The following is a 22980-nucleotide window of genomic DNA, read 5'->3' as shown; positions in this document are numbered from 1 at the left end:
TGGATGGAAGGCTCTTTAAAGATCCCCTAGTCCACCATTTTACAGATGGCAACACTGAGGCCCAGAGCGGCTCAGTCACGTGAAGGCAGGTCTCACGCAAGGATAAGTCAGGGTCTCTGCCCTCAGCGTCAAAGAGGTTATCCAAGGCTGGCCTGGAGAGTGGTGTGGGGCAGACCACCAGCTCTGGGGCCACACCTGTCACCCTCACCCCAGTCAGGACTCCAGCAGCATCTCCCTGGAGAAACTGGACCTCATCTCCTCAAAGAGTCAGTCACCTCCAGGGCCCATCCGGCCTTCTGCCCCCGGGGCCAGGCTCGGCCAGGCCCAGGCCACAGGCATTCCGCAGCGGCCCTCTCAGCTCTGAGGTGTGTCCAGGAGAAGCCAAGCTACCATGGCTCCCTGGAACTCCAGCGGCTGGGCAGGCGATGCAGCCTCATGTCCTCCTTCTGGATGTGCTCGTAGCAAGACTGGCAGGAGAGAGGCGAGGCTGAAGCCAGCTGGCCTGCCCACCCCCAGCAGCACGCAGAGGCTTTAGGGCCTGACTCGGGTGCACCCACTCCCACGCCTGGACCACTGTGTCTCCAACTCAGCCCTCAGCCACAGTCTGAGGAAGGGTCCTTCCCTCTCCTGTGCTCAGGAACGCAGCATGGAGCACACTCAGCCCTGGGGAGCCGAGGGCCGGGATGTGCTATGCCTACTTTCCCCCACCCAGCCGCTTTTAACAAGGGCTGGAGCGGGGGCTCTGTGAGGACCCCTCCCATGGAGACACACACTAGCTGTAAATGTGAGCGCATCCCCGTGATGGTGTCTGGGGCAAAAGGGGTCTGCCCCAGAGGCCAGGGCATTCCTGCCTGGGCCAACCGCTTCCATCCCTCACCTCCAGGGCCGTGAGCAGGAAGTCATACAGGCCTCCTGTGTGGAGAGGGTCCATCATGTCACGGATCAGGTGGATCTCGGCTCCCAGGTGCTGGATTCTGGAGCACCACCACCACCACCACGAGAGGGAGAAGGGGACCATTCAGGACAGGCGCCCAGCAGCTGGGAAGGAGCCCTGGTCTGGGTGGCTAGACACCTGGGCTGTGGTCCCCGCTGTGAGTGGTACCCATGGGACCCTGGGTGGGACTTTCTGGGCCTCAGCTTCCCCATCTGTCCCAAGAAAGGCTGTGCCCATAGACCGGAGTGTTCAAAGGCTTTGCAGTATGTCTTGGTTGGGGGCGGGCAGGGTGGGAAGGGAAGCTCCTGGGCCCACCCCCAGCTGGGGCTCACTGGGCACGAGACACCACGTAGATGAGCAGCGGCAGCAGGTCGTCCATGGGCAGCTTGTGCTCCCGGCCCAGCACCCGCGACACGGTGGCCTCGATTTCCCCGTACGTCCTCTCTAGCACCTCCAGCTTCTCCCGGGGGTCCACCGTGGTGCTGCAGCAGGGTAACTGGCTCCAGATCAAGGCCCTCGGGTTCAGTCCCAACCAGGAGTCCCCACATTCCTGCCTCCCATGTCCCCCTCCCCAGGCTGCGGACTCACATCATCTTCTGCAGACACTCCGTGGCCGACAGGAAGCACTTGTCTCTGACCAGGGAGTATCTCTGTGTGGTCGGGAGAGGGGGTTAGATGAGGCCTCCCCTTTCCAGGGTCAGGGCTGGTCCCCAAGCCCCTCTCCACCCACCCCTTCCTCATCACTGGCTTCAGCACAGCTCTGCCCAGAGGGCTGAGCAACCCAGGGCGAGTCACAGCTCCACTGTAAGCCTCAGTTTAAAGTGAAGTCGCTCAGTCGTGTCCAACTCTTTGCGACCCCATGGACTGTAGCCTACCAGGCTCCTCCGTCCATGGGATTTCCCAAGCAAGAGTACTGGAGTGGGTTGCCATTTCCTTCTCCAGGGGATCTTCCTGACCCAAGGATCGAACCCGGGTCTCCTGCATTGTAGGCAGACGCTTTACCATCTGAGCCACCAGGGAAGTCCTAATAAACCTCAGTTTACTTGACTGTAAAGTGGGATAAACGGTCTCCAGGAGGTGGGAGGATCAAGGTGGATACAGAAGAATCGTAGCAGCCAATGGTCACTGGGTGCTGCCCAGTTCTAAGTGCCTATGTCAACAGCTGTTGAATCCCAGGGCTTGTTGAAACACAAATTCCAAGTTCTCTCCCTGAGTTTCTGACTCAGTAGGTTTGGCGTGGGTCCAATTGGCCTTTCTAACGAGTTCCCAGCAACGCTAACGTTGCCGATGCAGCAAGCACACTGAAATCCAGCGCCTCCTCTGCTCCAGCCAACTCCCCTCCTCCCACAACAATCGCGTGAGGGAGTCCTAGTACTGCAGCAGTGGGTACTCCCACAGATGCGGAAACTGAGGGACAGAGATCAAGGATTTCGCCCATGGCCATACAGCCAGTAAAAGGGGTGGGGCCTGCGCTTGAGCCTGGCCACTGTGGCTGCACACTCACCCGCAAGGAGAACCAGAGCAGTGCAGAAAGCCTGCCGTCTTCTCCCTCACCCGCCTCTGCGGCCTGAGACTGTGACTATCAGGGTACAGAGCTGCTCGGAAACCTGAGCAAACCCAGGGCCCAGCTGAGGTTCAGGCCCCCCTCTCCTAGGCAGGTAACCGGCCCACCCTCTCACCTGATTGGTCGTCAGTGTGAGGTCCTTGAGGGGCCACAGGTGTCTGAAATAAGACGGGAGATGGGAGGCTTTGCCTTCTGAGTCAGAAGGCAAATTCCCTGCACCCCCAAGTCCCCCAGGAGGGCTGAGCACGGGAAAGGGGCTGGGGATGCACAATGGCATCTGGGAGCCATTGTGTGGAGCCCAGGCTACAGGAGACCAGGGGGGATTCCTTGAGAGGGCAGCCCTCCATTGAGCCCCAAAACACAGAGAGCAGAGAGAGGGATGGTGCTGCAGGCCAGGGCACCCTCCTGGACAAGGCCCTGGGGGGTCCATCCAGAGAGCTCAGTTGTGGAGACTGCTCCAGGGGCTCAGTGAGCTGGCACAGGCTGGTGAGAAGTAGGGATGCCATACAAGGGAAGTACAGCCAATGAAGCAGGGAGGCCAGCATGGAGGAGGTGGCACTGAGGCGGCAGGAGGGGCGCAGAGGGAAAACCCTTGGGAAGCTGTTGACAACCAGGTCTCTGGGCTGGTGACTGGTCAGATGCAGGAAACATTCACCACAACAGAAAGTGAAACAAGGGTTTTGAGGGAAAGGGGGATAGGAAGCACCATTGCCTTGCGAAAAGGGGGACCAGGTGTGGGAGGCAGGAGTGCATTCACACCCTCAACACTCAGATCGAAGGGGCATGGAGGATACAGGATGTTCTGATTACTGAGGGTAGAAGGGAGGCTCTGACCTGCTTCCAGAATAGTCCTCAGTTTCCCCCTTGAGGATCATCCCTCTCCCACTCTCAGTCCAAGAGCTGGGAGCAGGTGATATTACCCCAGCCCCAGCGGTAGATACTGAGGTCAGCCTGGCCAATCTGGGCCACAGCCGGCATTCAGGGACACATTCAAGAACCTAGCCATGCCATGGAGGAACTTTAGAGGCTCCGCTAGAGCTCCTGGGAAGGAGACACCAGCTCCTTGTGGGGAGAGTATAAACCTCGAGTGACTGGTGCTATTTGTCACCACATGGGGAAACCAGAGACACACCAACAGAGAGAGAGAGATTGCTTCCTTTTTCATGCAGCTGAACACCTAGATCCAGCCATACCTGAATCTAGCCATACTAGCCACATCCTAGAACTTCACAGGTACATAAGCCAATTATCCTCTTCCCTTTTTCTCTGAAGACAACTGGAGTTGAGTTTGCATCCTCTGCTGCACAAGAACTCTGGCCAACGTGGCATGGGGGGGAGGCTTACTTCTGCACGTCCAGGAACTCAAGCAGCTTGGTGTCGGGGAAGAGGCTCAGGTTGGTGATGCCCTGGCTGTAGAGGCTGTCCTCCCTCTCGTGGAGAAGCAGGTAGAGAGTGAAGAGCTCCGAGTAGAAGCTGGGCAGCACGAGGGGAAGCACCAAGCCGTGCACCCGCAGGTCCCTGAGTGGGAGCCACCAGGACGGCTCAGGGCCAGCAGGGCGGGCGTGGGCATCTACTTGGGGTGCCCCCACGAGCCCTTAGAAATCTTCGTTCCACCTCAGTATTCCTGCCTCCAGCCTCCCCCATCCCCGAGAAAACCCTTCCCAGCCCCATTCTCAGTCGTTTCACAATCAACTGACATCTGTGACCACCTCATGCTCTCATTCAGCTTTGAGAACCAACATGGCAGGCGAGGTTGGGTTTTGATCCACACTTGACTGAAAGCAAAACCGGGCCCTGATGGATGAGTGACCTGCAGCAAAGCTGTCAGCAGTCATTCCAGGCTAGTCCAATTGGGCCTCCTAGCTTTCTGTGCTTGCTGGGACTCAGGGGGAAGTTCTCCCTAAGGTCTAACCCCGTTTCCCATGCCTCCTGCAATGCAGTAACAGAAAGCCCCCTCTGATCAGGATCCCTGGGCCTGGAATCTGAAGGCAAGTTGTGAGATTTGGTCTTGGGGGGACTGGGCCGAGAGATTTAACGACCCACTTAATTCCTGCTCTGTGTGACCTCAGGCTCAGCTTCTACCAGGCCTCAGTTTCCCCATCTGTGCACAGGAAGAAGGACGTGCCTGAGGAAGCTGCTCACCCTCCAGGCACCTAAGAGATGAGGGGTTGGGATAACATGCTCAGAACAAAGGTGCATTTGATGCATGGTGGCAGTGCCCCTTCCCAGGCTGCTCAAGGAACAGGGGTCACAGGTCTTTATGATTCCTGAATGGTCAACGAACAGCGTGTGGTCGGTAGCATGAACCCCAAACATTTCCTCAGAAACACCTCTTTTCCCTGAGGGAAGTCCCAGGAGCAAGGAATAAGGATCCCCTGGAGCTGAGCCTGGCTGCACCAGGGCAGAAGACCCCACAGATTTCCTGGGGGCAGTCACCTTGTCTCTGCATCTTCATCTTCCTCTGGGGCCTCGCCCTTGCGCTGTAAGGCAACCTGCAGCAGGCCCCTGTGAACCAAAGAGAGGGGCGGTGTGGCTGCCATCTCCCACAGAACGAGTCACCCAAGGCCAGGCAGGTGGGTTCTGCTCCCAGAACCATGAAGCGTGAGGCTTGCAGAGCCCAGCTGCCCAAACCTCAGCAGTGAGGGGGATGGGAGTACAGGATGTCCACCTGAGTGTCCCAGAACCCCGGAACAGAACGAACTATAGCATTTAAGGTTACGGTTTATGATGTTTGATGGGGTCACAGCTCAGCCAGGACAGGACAGAAGATGGGCTGTGAGCCCAGGTCAGGATCAGCCTGCAGTGGGGTTAGAGCCAGCCCAGAGCCTGGCTGGGGCTTGGACTCTGGCTGAAGTCAGGCCTTGTTACCACCTCCCCACCGTCTAACCCATATGCTCACCAGCTGCACACTAACCAACCCATCCTCTGTTTCTCTCTCAACCCAGACCCAAGGCAGAGGCACCATTCCCACCCAGGGCAGCAGACAGAGCTGAGGCCTAGAAAGGGCAGAGCCCCCCACCCTGGGGACAGGGCAGTGGTTGTCCCCGAGTGCCACCGAGCTCACCTGTAGGCGGCCCAGAGCTCCTGGGCGTGCTGCTTCACCTCCTCCTGCGCCAGCCCCTGCAGGTGCTTGTTGGCCCCCATACCTGCGTATGTGGCCTGGAAGGTCAGCATCAGCGTCCGGAGCAGCTTCCCCAGGGGATGCAGAGAGTTGCTCAGAGCCTGGGCAGGTGCGACAGCCACAAAGAGATGCTCAGCCCCAGGGCAAGAGCCCGCTTCTCAGACAGGAGCACCGCGGCCTCTCAGCAAGGCCTGTCCCCTGTGGCCAGCACCCTCCCCGTGGCCTCACCTTCCTGAGGCACCGCTGCAGGGCCTCGGGCTCCCGGTGCTGCCGCAGCTCCTCCAGGAGCTCCTCCATGCTGCCCGCCTGGTCCTCGGGGCGGGTCCTGGGGCACCACACACAACGTCTCACCCAGGCCCGGCCCGCCCCTCCAGAACGCCTTCTCCACCCTCCCCCGCCCCCGCCCACTCAGAGCCCACTGCCCCCAGCCCTGGGTCTGGACACCCCGTGGGTACACACACCCCCGCGCCTGGGCCTCACCTCTCACAGCACAGGTACTCCTGCGACCTGCGCAGCTCCCGTGAGCTCTGCACGTGGAAGCCCAGCAGGGCCTCCCGCAGGTCCCCGGGGCAGCCGGCACGAACAAAGTCCCGGAAGGGGCCATAGACCCCCTGCCAGCGGCTCTCCACGGGGAAGACGCCCTGGCCCAGCTGCCTGCGATGGAGGTGGCGGGAAACGTGGACAGGGAGGGAGCCATGTAGGACCCTGTGCAGCCCTTGGAGAGGCGGGGATATCCAGCCTGGCCAGAGTTAAGGGCCCCAGTGGGGTGGATAGACTGGGGCAGGCAGAGGGGTCTGACCTCCAAGACTCCAGGAGGAGAAACGGGAGGCAGAGAAGGGTCAGAGAGAATCTACTCCACGGTAGAGAAAAGAGACAGGGGCACACAGAGCCCTGGAAAAGAAACAGAAAGATCTGGAGAGCTGGAGGCCCAGTCCAGAGAGTGGGGTCTTGTCCTAAGAGAGGCGAGGGCCCAAAGCCCAGGGTTCCCCGACTCTCCCTCCTCCCACACCTGGTTCCTTCCTGAGCTTAACCTGTCTCGGTCGCTAGGCCCAGGGGTCTGGCTGTGTGCATGTCTGGTGAGCACTGCCCTCCCCTGTCACACTTACAGATATCCCTACACCTGCACCTGACCCGGGTTCACGCCCCTAGGGTTTGCCATCCACTTCTAGCTCCTGCTATCAGAGAAAAAGAAACGTGCTGGGATGATGTGTCAGGTAAATCAACTTCTACAATGCTGGCTGGCACCATTAGAACCACCAACCACATCTCAACAGACATAGCAAGAGGCACCATTTGAACACCTGTTTTCCAAAGAAGAACTCTGTCCCCATAAGGAGGAAGTGTATCTGCTTTTCAAATACCCCCATGATAAGGAGAGTGAATCCACTTCCAAGTTTCCTTTTTCACCCTGGCTGCCAGGGAACTCAGAGTCAGGCTAATGTTCAATTATAGTGCCTATCTGCACCTCCCTTTCTTTTAAGCTCAACTCACACTTGAATTGTCTATTTTATTGTCATTTGTTTGGTTTGGAAACTATCTTGTACCTTCCTAGAAAAAGACTCTATGTATAGAGTCTATACATAGCATTTTTCTTCAGTTCTGTGGCATATGGAGTTATCACCACATAGCCCTTGATTCCCAGAGTCTCTGGTAAGGGTTGTGTGACCTGAGCTTTCTGAACTCTCCAAAGAGCTAAGAGGAGGTACAGAAAAGCCCTTCTAACGAGACCTGAGTCTTTGGGGGTAGAGACACAGGCACCCACAAGCACACCCCCAAGAAAGGCTCCAGAATGCACAGGCCAGACGGTCAGGCTCTCACCTCTTGCAGGTACTGCTTGGATCTGGAGGGAGGGCAGCTGTGTCCAGCACACCCTGGGTATGCAGTCCCCTCCCTGACACGCTGCCAAAAGTGCCCTCCAGGGTGAAGCCATTGGGGAAGGTGACCTTGCCCTGGAAGCCGGGAGAGGAATGCAGGGATGTCTGTCCATTTGTCTATCCAGCTGCCCTTCCACCCAATCATGACAGGCCTCATGCCCGTCATCCTGGGTCATAGAGGCTAGAAACTGATGGGTGGCCTTCCCACCATCCATTCCATCTGCCCCACCCCAAGGGGCTCATGATGCTTCACCCCTGCAGGAGCCCTGACTGAGAGCTGTGCCCACCACCAAGGGGCTTGTCTCTGAGGTAGAAGATGACAAGGGAGCCAGAGAAGGGACTCAGAGGTCAGAGCAGGGGAACCACCACTGAGGCTGGGAGTGGGGAATAAGTCCAGAAGTAGGCAGTGGCCTTAGGGAGGGCGTGAGGTATTATTGGCCCCAAGGAGAGGCAATTCCTTGCTGCACAGGACTGTCCCATTCAGAGCATTCTTGGTCTCTGTCCATTAGATGCCACAGTACCCTCCAGTCATTACAAAGAGAAAACAGCCCCCATGTGTCCAAAGGCCCCAGCAAGGATACAACTGCCTTCTGCTGGGTCAGCTCGGGCAGAAACTTCCTGAAGGACAATGCCTTCAGGGGACCCCACTCAAGGCACTGATGGTGGTGGTAGAGGGGGTGGATCCCTAACTCTGGAGCCAGTGGGGGACACAAGAGACCACCAGACCCTCTGCACCCAAGGCAAGCCTGCCCATGCCCTCTTGACTCATACCCAATCAAACTGCACCTTTGTGGCAGAGAAAGGTCGCTGCACATGCCCCCTAGATATAGTGGAGATGGGAGAGGGCCCCCTACCTTCTCCACCCACCCTCAGTCCTGGGTCTAAGCAGGGAGATTATAGACTCCGGCCAAAGTCACAGTGCAGAGCGGAGTAGGGTCTCAGTGGCTCTCACCTTCCCCAAGAGTGTCAGGTCCCTGGTAAAAGTGCCCTCATATAAGGAGTCATCATCAGAGAGAAGGATCCCTGGGCCCTAGAGGAGAGGGGAGGGTAGGAGCAGTAGGTTAGGAAGGGCCAGAAGGCTAGGGGTAGGGAGAGGAGAAGGGTCCTGAGCCCTGGCACACCTCCTAGGACTGTGCCCAGGTGGGATGCCAGCCCCTGGACTGCACAAACCCCATGCACCTCGATCCTGGGTTACTCTGACTGACACCCTCAGACCTGGCTTCTCCCCTCCAGCGGCCTCTCTCAGGAAGTTTTCTGGGGGACCCTTCCTTTCCACCTACAGCTCAGGAAGTGCTGGGCTTTTCCTGAACCATCTCCACTTTCCTGTCACTGATGCCAGGGGCAGCGGAGTTCATCAGGTTCCCTTGCGGCTCTGGCTGCCAGGAAGCTTCAGAGCCAAATGGGATACAATTTGTGTTCTTATTTTTAAATCTATTTTATGTGCCTATTCTTATCTTTTCTTCCTCCTTCAATTCTTTCCAGAACAAAGTGTAGCTAAACAAACAAGCCACAGTATCAATAACCGCCATCAGGCCGAGCCATACTATGTACCAACCACCTGGCAGGGTGTGGGTGAGACAGAAGGTGGGGGTTGATATGCCCGTGCTCAGGATACCTGGGCTTGAGACTCATTTCTGTCACTCAGCAGAATGTGACACTAGGCAGGTTCTCTGACCTCTCTGAGCCCCACATTTGTCACTTGTACACTAGGGACGACAACATGAACCCCAGGGCTACTGGGAGGATCCCATGAGACCATGCTGGGAGGCCTAGCCCAGAGCTAGGCACCAGGGTTTCCCTGGTGGCTCAGACGGTAAAGAATCTGCCTGTAATGCAGGAAATCTGGGTTCGATCCCTGGGTCAGGAAGATCCCCTGGAGAAGGGAATGGCAACCCACTCCAGTATTCTTGCCTGGAGAATTCCAGACAAGACAGAGGAGCCTGGCAGGCTACAGTCCATGGGGTCACAAAAGAGTCAGACATGACTGACTAACACTTCCACTTTCTTTTTTTTCAGGCACCCAGTTAATGGTCTACAAATGTGGGCAGTGGAGGCTGCTGGCATCCTCATTACCATTCACTTCATAATTGCTATTCCAGTGAGTCATTACAATAAATAGGTAACCTGAGCTGCTGAAGGGAAAAGTGAGGCTGGGAGGGCGAGGGACTTGGCCAAGGCCAGGGTAGGCAGGCGGCAGAACTGGATTCTGGCCCAGGTTTGGGCTCGCTCTAGCATATCAGAACTTTGATACCTGCCCCATCCACTCCTGAGCAGCTTCAGTTCAGCTCTGGGGCCCCAGAGCAGGGAGAGGTGGCTCAGGACACATGTGGGTCTCTGTACTCACCACCATCTTGTCTGCCTGGAAGGTGCCCTGGTAGCAGACACCCGCCTGGGTGACCATGACCCCTGGGCCATGGCGCTGGTCAGCCTGCCACATGCCAATATAGCGCTCACCCCTGGGGGAGAAGAGAGGATGGCAGGAGTTGGATCAGAATTGTTCCCATGCACCTTCTGTGTGCTCTGCTGACACGGGACTCAGGGTGGGGGGGCAAGGGACAGGTAAGGAGCCAGGACATGAATTCACTCCAGTCAGACATGGGGAGGTGAGATCAGGACCCACAAGAGGAACAGAGGGTGGAGGAGAAAGGAAGCCTGCCTGGGGGAGGGCATCCTGGCTGGCTTCTTGGGAGAGGTGGCAGGAAGGACAGATGGAGTGAGAGTGCCACTGTAACACATGCAAAGCCATGGAGGTATCAGTATACGTCAGATATGTGGGGGCGTTCAGTGGTCTAGAGGGCTTCCCTGGAAGCTCAGCTGATAAAGAATCCGCCTGCTAATGCTCGATCCCAGGGTTGGGAAGATCTCCTGGAGAAGAGAACGGCTACCCACTCCAGTATTCTGGCCTGGAGAATTCTATGGACTGTACAGTCCATGGGGTCGCAAAGAGTCACACGACTGAGCGACTTTCACTTCACTTCACTTCACTTCAGTGGTCTAGAAGGCTGGGGGGTACACAGGTGTCATGGCACGGATGAGTTCAGAGGAGCAGGCAAGGCCTCGGATGCCAGGCCAAGGACACTGGGCTTTGTCTCAGCCTAGAGAACCCGGAAGGGCTGTGACCCTTTGATGGGACCAGATCATGGGGTCACAAACTCCTCTCTGACAAAGCAGGGAGGGGCTGGAGTTGGTGGTGGGGGGCACACCTGCAGTCAAGGTCAGGGTCCCTCAACCTGAGCCTCAGCAGCAACTGAGGGCGTGGAGTGGAAGTGAGGGGCTTCAGAAAGACTCTGGGGGACAGACAGAATGGACCCACTGATGACAGGGAACCCATGCCTGGAGGCACTTGGTCTGTGAGGGTCCTCTCTTCCCCTCAATCCTGCTGGGGATCTGCAGAGCGCTCACCTGTCACTGTCCTCCTCAACACCGTAGCCACTCCGCTGGCCCCTCTCCCAGTGGCCTGTGTACCGGAGGGGCCGAGGGGCCTGTGGGATGCTCTCAAGGACCCCGAATCCATGGCGCAGGCCCTCCTGGAAGTAGCCCTTGTACACCTCACTGGTGCTGTACCTGAGGAGGTCACCAATGGCTGGCCCTGCCTCCCAGAGGACGTGTCCAGCCCACAAGGCTGCCCCCCGTCAGATGAGGGTCACTTACTCACAGATGCCATAGCCGCACATGCTGCCTTCTCGCCAGTGGCACTTGTAACAGTCAAACTTATCCTCGGAGGCCTGGGGCACCAGGCGGATGCCAAAGCTGCCAGTGTGGGTGGGCAGGGAGGGAGGTCAGCACTGGGGCCAACGGCCTGAGACACCTGTCACAGCCTCTCCATGCCCAGGAGTGTCCCTGCTTCCAAGGGGCCTTCGCAGACAATGAGAATCTTACAGGTGATCAGGTCCTTCTTCTTCCTAAGGGCCCCTCAGGACACCCCACCCACCTCCACCCCACCCCCATGCACCCTGAGAGGGCCTTTTGGCCCTAGACCACTCCCTCCATGACCTGCCCTCTTCTCAGGGCCAAGTTTCCCCTTTAGGACAATGAGTGGGACTGGACCAGACGGCCTCCAAGTTTCTGCTGGAGGTTTGGGAATTTAGGGTGGGGCCAGGCTGGTGACAGTGATGGAGTGGGAACCCCCACCACGTTGCCCCGTGTCAGCCCCAGCCTTACCCATGCTCCAGGCCCTGGCAGAAATCTCCCACGTGATTCTGCCCATCTGGCCACTTCAGGGTTCCCCTGGAACACAGTCAAGGTCCACAGTCATCAGGCCCATGGGCGTCAGGTCCACCAGACATCCTTCAGCATACACAAGTCCCCCAGCTGGCCTCCACCGTACACTCTCTCAGAGGCCTCGATCGCCCTTGGGCTGGACTCTCTGCTCCCACGGGGCCTCTTCCCTGAGCTCCACAACCCTGCACGGACTTTCGGCCCTTTCCTACTCCTGGCACAGCTGCCCCTGCAGCCTCAGGGAGGGCACTCTATACCCAGCAGGGGAAGTTCCGGAAGCATCCAGGTTGCCTTGTTCCCTTGACCAACAGCAAGCTCAGAGCTAACCTTCAAGTTCAAGCCAAGCACTAGGAGTCAGTGGGGTTTCTACCATCCTCATCTCCTCTTCTGACACAGCATTGCTTTTTCTGTTTTTGTTCATAGGCTTCCTGAAGCCCTTTCTGGAAGTAGGCAGGGTACCAGAAATGAGTGGAACGCTTGCCAGCGTAACCCTGGCGAGTCCCTTCTGCTTTCAGGGCCTTGGTTTCGCCAGCTGTGGCACAAATTAGGGCCACATTCTTCAAAAGCCTATCTGCCTGTGGGGTCGTATAGATCTGCAGTTGAGGCCAGGCTTCCCCTAGACCCTACCCTGAGGCCTGGAGAAAGTCATGGTTTCTGGATCTACAAAGGGCGTGCTAACACTCCCTCAGGCCATTCTTGTAAGGGCCGCCAGAAAATGCTACACAGACACCAGTTATTCTTTCACCCGCCTTGAGGACAGAACAGTAACTGCGGGCCCTGAAGTCCAGTCTCCTGATGCCTGTCCCAAGCTCACCAGCCTCACCGACATCAAGACTATTTGGCACAAACCTACTATGGGCCAGTGCTGTCCAGGAGGACTTGAGAGACTTTGTGGGAGAAACAGAATTGACCAGAGAGGGTAACAGCCTCTGGTTCATGCCCTGAAGCAATAAGGTCCATCTGGGTCCTATGTGCCCCCCAGACTCCCAGGAGGACCCCTGCCTTGCCTGGCCCAGAGCCTCAGTTACTCACTTGCCATGGGGCCTGCCCCAGTACCACTCGCCCTCGTAAGTGGCCTGGCAGAAGCGGCCCTCTGCACGGAAGGTGTATGCTCCACAGCGGCAGGTGGGAGGTTCAGAATGCTCCAGGCCTGCTCCCAGCACCGGGAAGTCCTTCTTCCCACGCAAGGCCTGGCACACAGCCTGGGTAACCTTCCATTGCCAGACCACCTGGGGGAGGACAGGGGAAACACAGGACAGGTCACTGCTGCTGGAGGCAGCCCCTCTAGGAAGCCTCCTGGGGTGGCTCCAGGTACCACCCCCCCCACACCTCACTCTGTCACCTGGGGGAACCTCTAACAGTTCCACACTGCTCCCTAGAGCCTCATCCAGACCTGAGATACTTACTTGCAGTTTTGGGCCTGCCCACAGAGGCCAAACAAAACCATCAAGCAGGCCCCAACCCTGGCTTCACAGAGAAAAATACCTGCTCTCTATGGCTGTCTGACGCCTGAGCCCAGGCAGACACCTGACTCACTCTGACCATGACTCCAGAGGCTTGACATTCCCAAGGAGCCTCCAGGGCAGTATACTTGTGCTGCAACCCTCCTGTCGCCTTCCCTTACTCCCCCAATCCTAGTCCCCACATTCACAGTCCACCCACACTCACCAGGCCCTGCGGGTCCTTGGAACAAAAGGAGAACTCTTCCTCAGGTGTGAGGAGGTAAAACGTGCACCTAGACAGATGGAGGTGATAAGTAGGTTCTATTCAGTTCTATTCAGAAGGGAGCTGGGGGCAGGTCCAACTCAGAGCCCTGGGGTGGGCAGGTTCCATGGGGTAGAGGGAGGGAAGGCCTGAGGTGTCACTGGAGAGGGATGCTCACCTGTCCTGCCCAGGATCTACCCACACCAGCTTCAGATCAAAGGTGTGGATGTTGTGGCCCTGAAAGAAGATGGGGCATAGGTGGGCAAGATGCTCACCTATTCTCTGGTCTGGCCTTGCTCCCAAGCACCTGCTCAGCATGCCCCTGGGTGTCCCCAGGTTGCTCAGTTCAGCATGCCCAGCGCTGAGTCCCCCACCACCCCCGCCTGTTCCCATCTCCAAGGCAGCCCCTCCACCTCCCTTCCCACCCAAGACCCAGGATCAGTCTCCCACAACCCCCCACGTCCTGCTCCATCAGGGCCACCAGAGTGGTCTTCCGGAAATACAGCTTGGACCTTGTGAGCCCCTGCCAGAAACCTCCCTCAAGTCCCTGCTGCTGAGCCTGACACCTGAGACCATACAGAACAGCCCTAGGTCACGTGCCCCCTCCTTTCTCCACTCGCCACGAACTCTCCGCAGCCTGACCCTCCGCTTGTGCTGCTCCTTCTACCTGGAACGTCATCCCAGCTCCGAGAGCCAGACCAAGCCTCCCTTCCTCTGGAAGATCTTGTGTAGTGACCTCTCCCGCCTGGCAATAGCCACAGGAGGAAGTGGCTCCAGGCCCAGGCCTCAAGGGGAGGAGGAGTGTGCCAGACATGGGCAAGGACAAGAGAGGGTCCCACAGAGAAAACAGGGCATGCCCAGGGCCAGAGGTGAGAAAGGGCTCGGCGACTTTTAGTGGGTGTCTTGTCAGTGTACCTGGAGCACAGAGGGAAAGTCAGGGGTGGAGGGAAACTCAAACTGCATCAAAACCCCCAAACCAGGCCTCAGGAGACATAGGTTTCGATGGGCAAGGAGCACCCCTTCCACGCCTCAGCCCCCTCATCTCCCCCAGCCACTTGTCTCTTTCCTCCTTTTTTCAACCACTCCCAAGACCTCTGGCCTGCCCCAGCCCACCTGCAGCAGGACGAGGGCATCATCAAAAAGCAGCACGCGCTCTGCCCGCAGTGGGGTGACTGTCACGGGGATGTCCTGGCTGTCTTGCAAGAGTCGGCGAGCGGGGGTGCAGAGCACATCCTGGTGAGGCGAGGAGGGAACTGCAAAGCTCAGGGACCCCCGTCCTTGACACTGCACCAGCCACTCCACTGCCCGCCTCTGCCCCAGGCACCTCTGCCCACACTCTGAGCATCTCCCGGAGGCCCCCAGGTCAGTGATGGGCACTGGGGCTCTGAGCTGGTGGGGCTTCATCCCTGGCTACTCCCAGCAAGATGTCACGTCTCTTGAAGCCCCGCTTTGTCCTCCTCCGCCCCATCTCAGGCCATGGCCACAGCCAAGCCCCCATCAACTCTCACCCAGGGTTCTACGACCCCCGCCTCTCTCGGGCAGTTCTTATCCCCTTCATTTCTCCATCTAATTCTCTGCTCTAGGCCCCAGCCTGTCACGCCTTGTTAGAGCACAGGGGATTTTCCCCCGGTAGGGGCACTATAGGCAGTGGCTGGAGGGTGCAATCATTCAGCGACATCCCAGAACAAGATGATGTCCCCAAGGCAGAGGGCGTCAGTTCTGTAACCACTCTTTCAGAGCCAGCAGCTCACATCCCAGCCCAGGAGTGGCTCAACAAATGCGTGAGGATGGCTGGACAGAGAAATGTCACAGACACTTGCTTTAGCCACTGCCCTGTTCGGGTGAGAAAACTGAAGCATGGAGAATGCAGCAGGCAGCTTGAGCCACCCAGAGGGCCCCTGCTGGATGGGAAGGTCTTCTCAGAGCGCCCTTCAGGCATGGAACTCACCCTCAGCCGGCTACTCAGAGTAGACCAGAGGGCCTGCGTGGCTGTGGCCTGGTCCAGCTCCTGCCTCATGAAGGACTGCAAGTCCCCAAAGAGGCCGGCGGCGTGTATCACCAGCTCCCGGGTGGGGTGACGCTGTGGGGGGACAGAGCCACCAGGGCGGGAGCTCATCAGAACCTTCCCCCACTCTGGGATGACTGCCCCAGCCCTGCCCTGGCCCAGCTGGTCAGGGGTTTGTTCTTTTCTCCCTGTTGGCTCTTCCTCCAAGGAGAGGTCAGCAGGAGGATGCCTCCAGGGGATTCAGGACCATCCGATGATGCCCCATCTGGGCCTGGGCCACGTGTCCTCACGCCCAGCACTTGAGTCTACATCTGCTCCCCGGGTCTCTGCTGGCTCCGCCACGGCAGGTCCATGTAACTCAGATACCCCAGGGCAAGGACATGGCCCTTCAAACCCCCAGAACAAGATGATGTCCCCAAGGCAGGCCAGGTCCTTTTCAAACAAGGAGTTCCTGAGGAAGGCAGGTTCCCTGAGCCAGAGGCCCATTTCTCCCGTCTGTCAGCTTCCTCGTGGAGGCAGGTCTGGTAAGTATCGATACTGCCCTGGCCTCCTGCCCCCTGCAACCCTGCTACCTACCTCCCCGATGGTGTCCCCGAGGCTCAGCAGGAGGAGCACGTACTGCTGCACGTGATGGGCGAGTGGCTGGCGGAGGGCCTGGAGCAGGGCCGTGCCCACCGAGCCCTCGGAGCTCACACCTGACAGGACTTGCCGCAGTGCCTTCCGCTGGCCCCGCCAGTACTCACTGGGTGGAGGGAGGGCCAAGCACCCCGTCACTCTCCCCTCCTCTGTTCCCGCACCCACCACCATTGCCTCCTTGCCCTGGCTAATCCCTCAGATCTCAGGACCAATCCCAGACCCCAAAGCTCTCTCCCATGAGAACAGTGGCTGAGATTTGGGAGCAGCATCTCAGAGACTGAAGGGATCACTGATAACAACAGCCCTCCCTGAGTAGGAATTAGGAATGCTCCCCTGCCCCAGGGTCACTCCCGCTAGTTGGTGTCTGGCTTCTGCTCACAGCTTCCCAAGGCTTCCCTGCCCCTCTTCAGGGGTGTGGATCAGCGTGTGGTTGCCAGAGCCAGGAGTGCTCAGGATGAGTCCCGGGCTGTGACGCTCACTGCTCTGGGGTCGTGGCTTCCCCAAGCCCTCCCTCCCAGACACACCCCACTCAGAGGCCCACCGCAGCACCCTGTGCTCACCTCCTCCTCTTTGCTGCCTTCTGAAAGGCTTGCACTGCCACGCAGCATGTGTAGGACTCGATGTACCTGTAGGTAGCACCGGGGACACCCTGCAGGCCCCACCCTCAGCTCCAGACCCAAGGGCCTGCCCTTCTGGGGTCCCTAGATCCTACCGGCTGAGTGGCTACACCCTGAGGGCCTGGCTCTGGGCACTGCTGATCTTGAGTCCTCACTGACCCAACTGGACAATTCTAATTCAGAGTCTTTCTTCCCTGGGAAGTCACCAGGCTCAGATCTGGGGTGTCTGAGCCGCCACCAGGCTAACAGCCAACCCCAGGGCTGAGCACAAACCTTTGCTGAAGCCCTGAGCCAGGTTGAGTCCCAGCGCCACCCCCAGCCCGCTGGGACTGTCTTACTCCAGGTGGACCTGCAGGACACGGTCCGCGCTATGCAGCAGCAGCAGGGACTCCAGGCCGACGGCTTCGGGGCGGCGCAGCCTCTCCCGCAGCGAGCGCAGGCTCTCCTCCGTCACGTCCCACAGCTGTCGGGAGCTCCTCTGCAGCTGCTGCAGGAGCTGCAGGCACTCCCGGCCCCAGGGGTCTGAGGCCTCTGGAGCTGGGGCAGGAGCGCAAGCACCCCGTGAGCTGGGACAGGGCCGCTCCACCTTCCAGGGAGCACGAACTCACCCTGGCTGGGCACCCAGGGGGCAGCAGCCCCACGAGACCTGGAGGTCCCTGGGACAGGACTGGAAGCCCACGTGCCCCCTGGAGCTCAGCAAGGGACAGGCAGGCTGCAGCAGTGGGCGGCACCCTTGTGGGTTAAACAGGGGCACATGTCCACCTCCTCGCTACGTAGGGACAGCACTGATAACCCATGGCCACCAAGTACACGCAGTCCCTGAGTTTCAGAACTTCCTCAGGTCCAGAATGTACAGTGGTCCCCTGCCATTTACAGACATGCCGATAGAGCTCCTGAGATGAAGGCACCTGCCTAAGGTTACTTCACAGACCAGGCATCCTGCCTTCCAGTCATGCCCTGGGTGAGAGCAAGATGAGAATTTGGGCAGAGATCCAGACCTGTGCCCTGGGAGAGATGGAATATCATCTCCATGTACAGCAGACCTAGGTTAGAATGGGGTTCAGAGCCTAGCTCCCCGGGGTCCCTTTGAGAAGGAAGCAGCCAACAATTGGGCGTGAGAACCCTGGACCCATCGAAAGCCACCCACTTCAAATGCCACCGCTCCCATCTGCGGCTGAGAAAGCCGTAGCTCAGAAGATCCAACCAGGGAGGACTCCTATCCCTAGCAGGATGGTTCCTGTGGCTCCCACCTTTTTCACTGGAGAGCCTCAACTCACCGGCCTCGAGAAGGGGCTGGAGGACAAGGCTGTTGATGTGGGTGAGGGTGTCTGAGAAAACCCCCTCCAGCCGCAGCAGGGCCGCCTCTTCTGGGCTGCACATAGCCAGGGTGCCGGACTCAGGCCTGTGGACAGAGCACAGGTTAGAGCAGCTGTGGAAGCGTGGTCAGTGCTCCCCTCAGGTCATATGCCCAAAAGCAAGGCCCATGACCACCCCGCCTCAGAACTGAGCAGGGAGCCCAGGTCACCCCAAAGGGAAGTTCTAAACAGACCAGTGACTCCTGTTTATGCTCCACTTGGACCCAGTTGAGGGGAGCCTGAAGGACTAGTAGACAGGGCTCAGAATTGCCAAAGGAAGCATCTATTTTTACCCAAAAGGCAGATGCTCCTTAAGCCCTCTGGCTTGTTCATTCCCCTGCTCAAACACCCACCATGGCTCCCAAGGGCTCAGAGTAACATCTAGTAGTACTCTGACCTAGCCCCCTCTCCACAGAGTCTCTGGAAACAAGGATACTGTTAGAAGGGCACAGCCTTTTTCTCAGGGTCATGACTCAGGACCCCCTGTCAAACAACAGGGCCTTGTAAGCAAGAAGAGGTCTGGGGAAGGTAGGGGACTGCCTGCTGGGGCATGAAGGATGAACAAGAAATAAAAGAGGCAGAGAGGACAAGGAATGCAGGTGAGGGAACCGACAGCAAAAGCTCATTAGCATGAAGACCCAGGCTCGGCAGGGAGCCCACGGAGAGCTGCCTAAGTGGCTGGCAGAGGAGCCGTGGAGGGGCTCAGGGTGGGGGAGTGGTGATATTCAAGGTCAGACTTGGGGACGCATACTCGGTGACAGCTGCAGACGAGACGATGCCAGGCAGTGAGAGGGTGAGGTCAGCGTGAGCAGGAGCCGGCCCCGCCACGCTCCCCACCTGGCCGATCCTGCAGGACAGGTCCTACTCCACATGTGGGGGCTCTGGGGCTGAGCAGGTCTTTGTACCTCCTGCTCTGGAGAGAACCCACCAAGAAGGCAGGATCACCTGAGAGAGGAGCCTCCTGACTGGAGAGAGAGGAAGCAAAGGGCCGAGGTTCAAACCCACCACCATCACCAGGCTGCAGCCTCCAATCAGACACCGCCCTCTCCTACCAGACCTGGCAAACGAGGTCATCTGCCCAGATTTCATAACTATACATCTTAGAATTGAAAATTAAATTCTCTTTTAATCCCAGACCCTCAGACTCAGCCTCTCTCCAACTCTGACACTCTGAGTTGGTTGACCCGGCTGGAACTAGAGACATAATTTGAGGCAATGCAGGTAGACCCAAAAGACCAAATGGGAAGGGGTCTCACCACCTCCTCCCCCCTAGCCCCAAAGACACTGAAGGGTATTCCAGGCCCCTGGCAGAGCCTATGATTCCCAGGGAATTGTCTCTGGGGCAACAAAGTGAGGCAAATGTCTCAGAACTCTGGCCATGGGCCCAGGCATTCCTGCCCCACCTTTCCTGCTGTTGTTGTTTCAGGAGGGTGAGGCCTTGGGAGGGAGAGGCAGGAAGGAGAAATGACTGGACACCCAGCTGCACCCTTCTTCTCTTTCTGCTGGGCCTGCAGCAGCCCAGTCTGCTTTGGAGGACTAGGGGAAGGTTGCTCCAAGTCAACTCAGACAGACCAAGCGAGCCCAGCCTAGGAGTCAGAGGTGCAGCAAGTGTGGCCTGGGCCCATCTGACTCTCACCCCTATCTCCAGAAACTGGTGGAATGGAAAGACCCTTTGGAAGGTGAACTTCCAACCTTGGCTGGCAGTCTATCAGGGTCAGAGCTGACAGGTGAGGACCCTGGCTAAAAGTGAAGGGGGGAAGGTGTGCTTAAGATAGGCGGTACAGACTAGAGACCAGATCAGGGTGAGCTGGGGACCTGCAGCAAATAACTCACTGGTGGGAGGGCTTGAACATCAGATCCCTGATACTATGCGGGGCCCACCCCAGCCAATGCCACATTTGAGGTGCTCCTCTCCCCCTCAGGTTTCCTCCCCTTGCCGCATGGGGCTGCCAGTTGCTCCCTCACCCTGGACGCATGGCTCACACCTCAGCAGCTCCCACAGGCCCCCTTCTGACCTCTGCCCAGTCCTGGCCATTTCCCAGCTTATCCAGGGCCTTGCTCATCTCTGAGTCTCAATCACCTTCTCTATGAAATAGAGAAGACTAAATTACAGTTTTTTACTCTGACTAAATCACAGCTTTTTTAGTCTTCCCTAGAAAGGATAAAGGAGCTTCCCTGGTGGCTCAGGCAGTAAAGAATCCGCCTGCAATACAGGAGATCCAGGTTCAGTCCCTTGGTCGGGAAGATCCCCTGGAGAAGGGAATGGCAACCCACTCCAGTATTCTTCGCTGGAGAATTCCATGGACAGAGGAGCCTGGCAGGCTACAGTTCATGGAGTTGCAAAGAGTCAGGCATGACCGAGTGACCAACACTTTCAGAAAGGATACACTGATGGAGGGGAGCTCCTCTGGGTATGGGGACCTGTTTCTCAGCCTCCCTTACGTCTCAGTGCATCCTGGGGACCCTGGAGCTGAGTCTTACAGACCCAGACTGGCAACACTATTCCGGGACCCTTCCAGGTCTGTGGCCCCAGAAGGATCTCTAACCTTTGAGTCACACTGCCCAAAGGAAAGGCCAGAGGTTAAGCATTGCTGGTGAGGCGGTGGGTGGGGAGAAAACTGCATTTGAGGCTAAACGTCTGATCTGGCAGTCCCAAGAGCCTCTGCTCCCAGGATAAGAAGCTCCCAGGCTTCACCCTAGAGGCAATGAAATATGAGGGCAGGAGCCAGGCCAGGCATGAGTGTGCCTGAGTGTGTACAAGTAAGGAGAAAGAGGTGCTGAACCTAACACCACAGGGACCCACAGGAGTCTCCTCCCTCAAACACTAGTCCCATCACCAAGCCACGGCTCGTTGGTGAAGGGCATGGCCTTCTTACCCTCTCACTGCATCCAGTTCTAAGGTTCCTTAGGAGTCTGCACAGGAGGTACATATGGGGAAACTGAGGCCCAGGAAGGAATGGGAGGGCCCAAAGACACTAACTATAGAGCACATACATGGCTCAGACCCAGGCCTCCAGCTCCCAGTCCCATGAAGCTCACTTGAGCTAGGCAGTTCAGAAAGGCGACTCACCTCAGGGCACACAGCAAATACCTAGGCTCCCCAGGCAGCTTTCATGTTCACCATGGGGCAGGGTGAGGAAAGACTGGCTAGTCTTGGCATGCCCAGGTGAGTCAGCTGCCGGTCCCTGCAGCTATCTAACCAGCAGCCAGACCTGCTAGCTCACTCTCTGGCTTGCTTGTGCACACACTCTCTCTCTCTCTTGCATTCTTGGCCTCCGTCCACGGTGGGTCCCTTTCTCCCCTGCCTTCTCCAAGGCCTGGCCCCTCAGGCCCCTTGGCCACACCCTGTCACGGTACTCTATGATTTCCTGGTCTGGCCAGCCAAGGAAGTGCTGCGTGCTGTGGAGGTTTTTTCCTGGGCTGCCTTGGAACCCCCTTGATTATCCAGCAAACTCCTGGCGGTAGACAGAGAGAGGAGGGAGGAGCTGCCGGAGGGAGGGGGCGCTGAGCTGTCACAGCTGACAGCTCCCAGTCTCCACCTGGGCCTCTCCACTACACCCTTCCTCTGGGCCTCAGTGGCTCCAAGTACCTTGTCCTAGACCCCACCCCTCACCCTTCCGATCTCCCTGGTGGCATTTTTTTCACAGCTTTCCTTCCTCTCCCTGGCCAGGCACAAACAGTCACTGGAATTTCCCAAACATGGGATCTTGTTCCAGTCACCAGGCGTTTGCCCATGCCATTCTCCCTGTGGCAACACTAGACTGCGTGACCTCCTGGCGCCAAGTCCCTCAAGTTGGGTACTAACCACGAGGTCGCCCCACAGCCCAGGCCAAGCCCCTGGGCACTGCCCTCTTGTCAGGCACGGGACCAGGGAGGCTGTCCCGTGGTGACAGGGTGACCAAGGGGCAGGGAGGACGAAGCTGAACCCCGCTGGGAGGGAGGGGCCTTCGGACAAACTCTGACGGGCCCCGAGCGAGCGTGAGTGCTGCCGAGGACTAAGCAGTCGTGGAGGGGCGGCGCGCAGCGGCCCGAGAGGGCGCGGAGACTAAAGTCTCACCTGGAGCGAGGAGAGAGGACAGCAGAAGGGCTCTGCCCCAGACGCGCGACCTCCACCCCGCCCTTACCTGTGAGGCGCGGGGACCCACGCGGGGGAGTGCGCTGCGGTTGCTTGCTCGCGGACACCCGCCCCTCGCTGGCCCCGCCCCCACTCCTTCCAGGGCCCGCCCCCACTCCCTCCCGGCCCCGCCCCCGAAGGCAACTCCGCCTCCCCTGCCTCCGCCCCGCCTCCCCTGCCTCCACCCCGCCTCGGGATGTTGCTCGTGGTCCAAGACCGGGACATGCTGGGAGGAGGCGGGAAGTGGCGTCAGTCTGCCCCGCGCACGAGGCCTCTCCTGAGGTCTCAGTTTGGCGTCCTCTAGGGTCTGGGACGCAGTTGGGGTGGGAGAAGGAGGACAGGAGGTAGGAACTTGATTGCCCACCCCAGCCAACACACACGCACACACCCACGCTCACGCTCAGGAGAACTCAGCTACACCTTAGGAAGCATCCTGGAGGGGTCTTTCCCTGTTCCACTCATCTGCGTACCGCCCCCCTGCCCCACCATTCTGACGCCCTCCGGGCCTAGGTGCACCGGATGGGTCCCTGAAACCTGTGGCCGAGAGGAGGGTAAACCGAGGCTGCTCCTGGTGGGCAGGATGGCCTTGGCCAGCCGCCACTCTTGTCTGAATGACCTTAGGGAAGTCTCCTGCCCCCACTCCCGACTCTCAACATGGCCCGGTAGACCGTGAAGTCAGCCAGCGGTTGTCTGCGCGCCAGGGCCTGCGACCTTGGAAAAGGTGGCAGGAAGCCTTGTCCCAGAGAACCTCCTGGGAGAGGGAGGACTCATGGTTCAAGCCTGTAACAAAGTAGCCTGCTGTCTTCCTCTGGGTCCTCCAAACACTTCCCGCGGCATG

At 58.4% G+C, this 22980-nt stretch overlaps 1 protein-coding gene across 6 annotated transcripts; it reads right to left on the bottom strand.

Annotated features, from left to right (window-relative positions):
* Positions 1-22223, bottom strand: ALS2CL (ALS2 C-terminal like). 6 transcript variants are annotated; one of them, XM_061128785.1, is made up of 27 exons: positions 22153-22222; positions 18866-18993; positions 17951-18075; positions 17012-17210; positions 16617-16682; positions 15997-16162; positions 15364-15495; positions 14529-14648; positions 13594-13652; positions 13380-13446; positions 12744-12940; positions 11655-11720; positions 11145-11243; positions 10896-11057; positions 9838-9949; positions 8446-8523; positions 7438-7568; positions 6100-6273; positions 5848-5944; positions 5563-5720; positions 4935-5003; positions 3843-4016; positions 2614-2656; positions 1523-1584; positions 1267-1416; positions 878-974; positions 1-467 (listed from the first exon to the last, which is right to left on the bottom strand). In XM_061128785.1, exons 2-27 carry the CDS (start codon positions 18898-18900, stop codon positions 387-389), a joined length of 2919 nt encoding a protein of 972 aa, XP_060984768.1. In that variant the 5' UTR covers positions 18901-18993; positions 22153-22222; the 3' UTR covers positions 1-386. The 6 variants fall into 6 exon arrangements, with proteins under 6 accessions (XP_060984768.1, XP_060984769.1, XP_060984770.1 ...); XM_061128786.1 differs by lacking the exon at positions 22153-22222 and adding an exon at positions 21099-21266; XM_061128787.1 differs by lacking the exon at positions 18866-18993 and having other exon boundaries at positions 22153-22223.
* Positions 22224-22980: the final 757 nt, after the last annotated feature.

The sequence above is a fragment of the Dama dama genome, chromosome 24, assembly GCF_033118175.1.
Source record: "Dama dama isolate Ldn47 chromosome 24, ASM3311817v1, whole genome shotgun sequence".
Lineage (NCBI taxonomy): Eukaryota > Metazoa > Chordata > Mammalia > Artiodactyla > Cervidae > Dama > Dama dama.
Note: the sequence above shows the minus strand (reverse complement) of the source record. Positions and strands in the feature narration are given on the sequence as shown.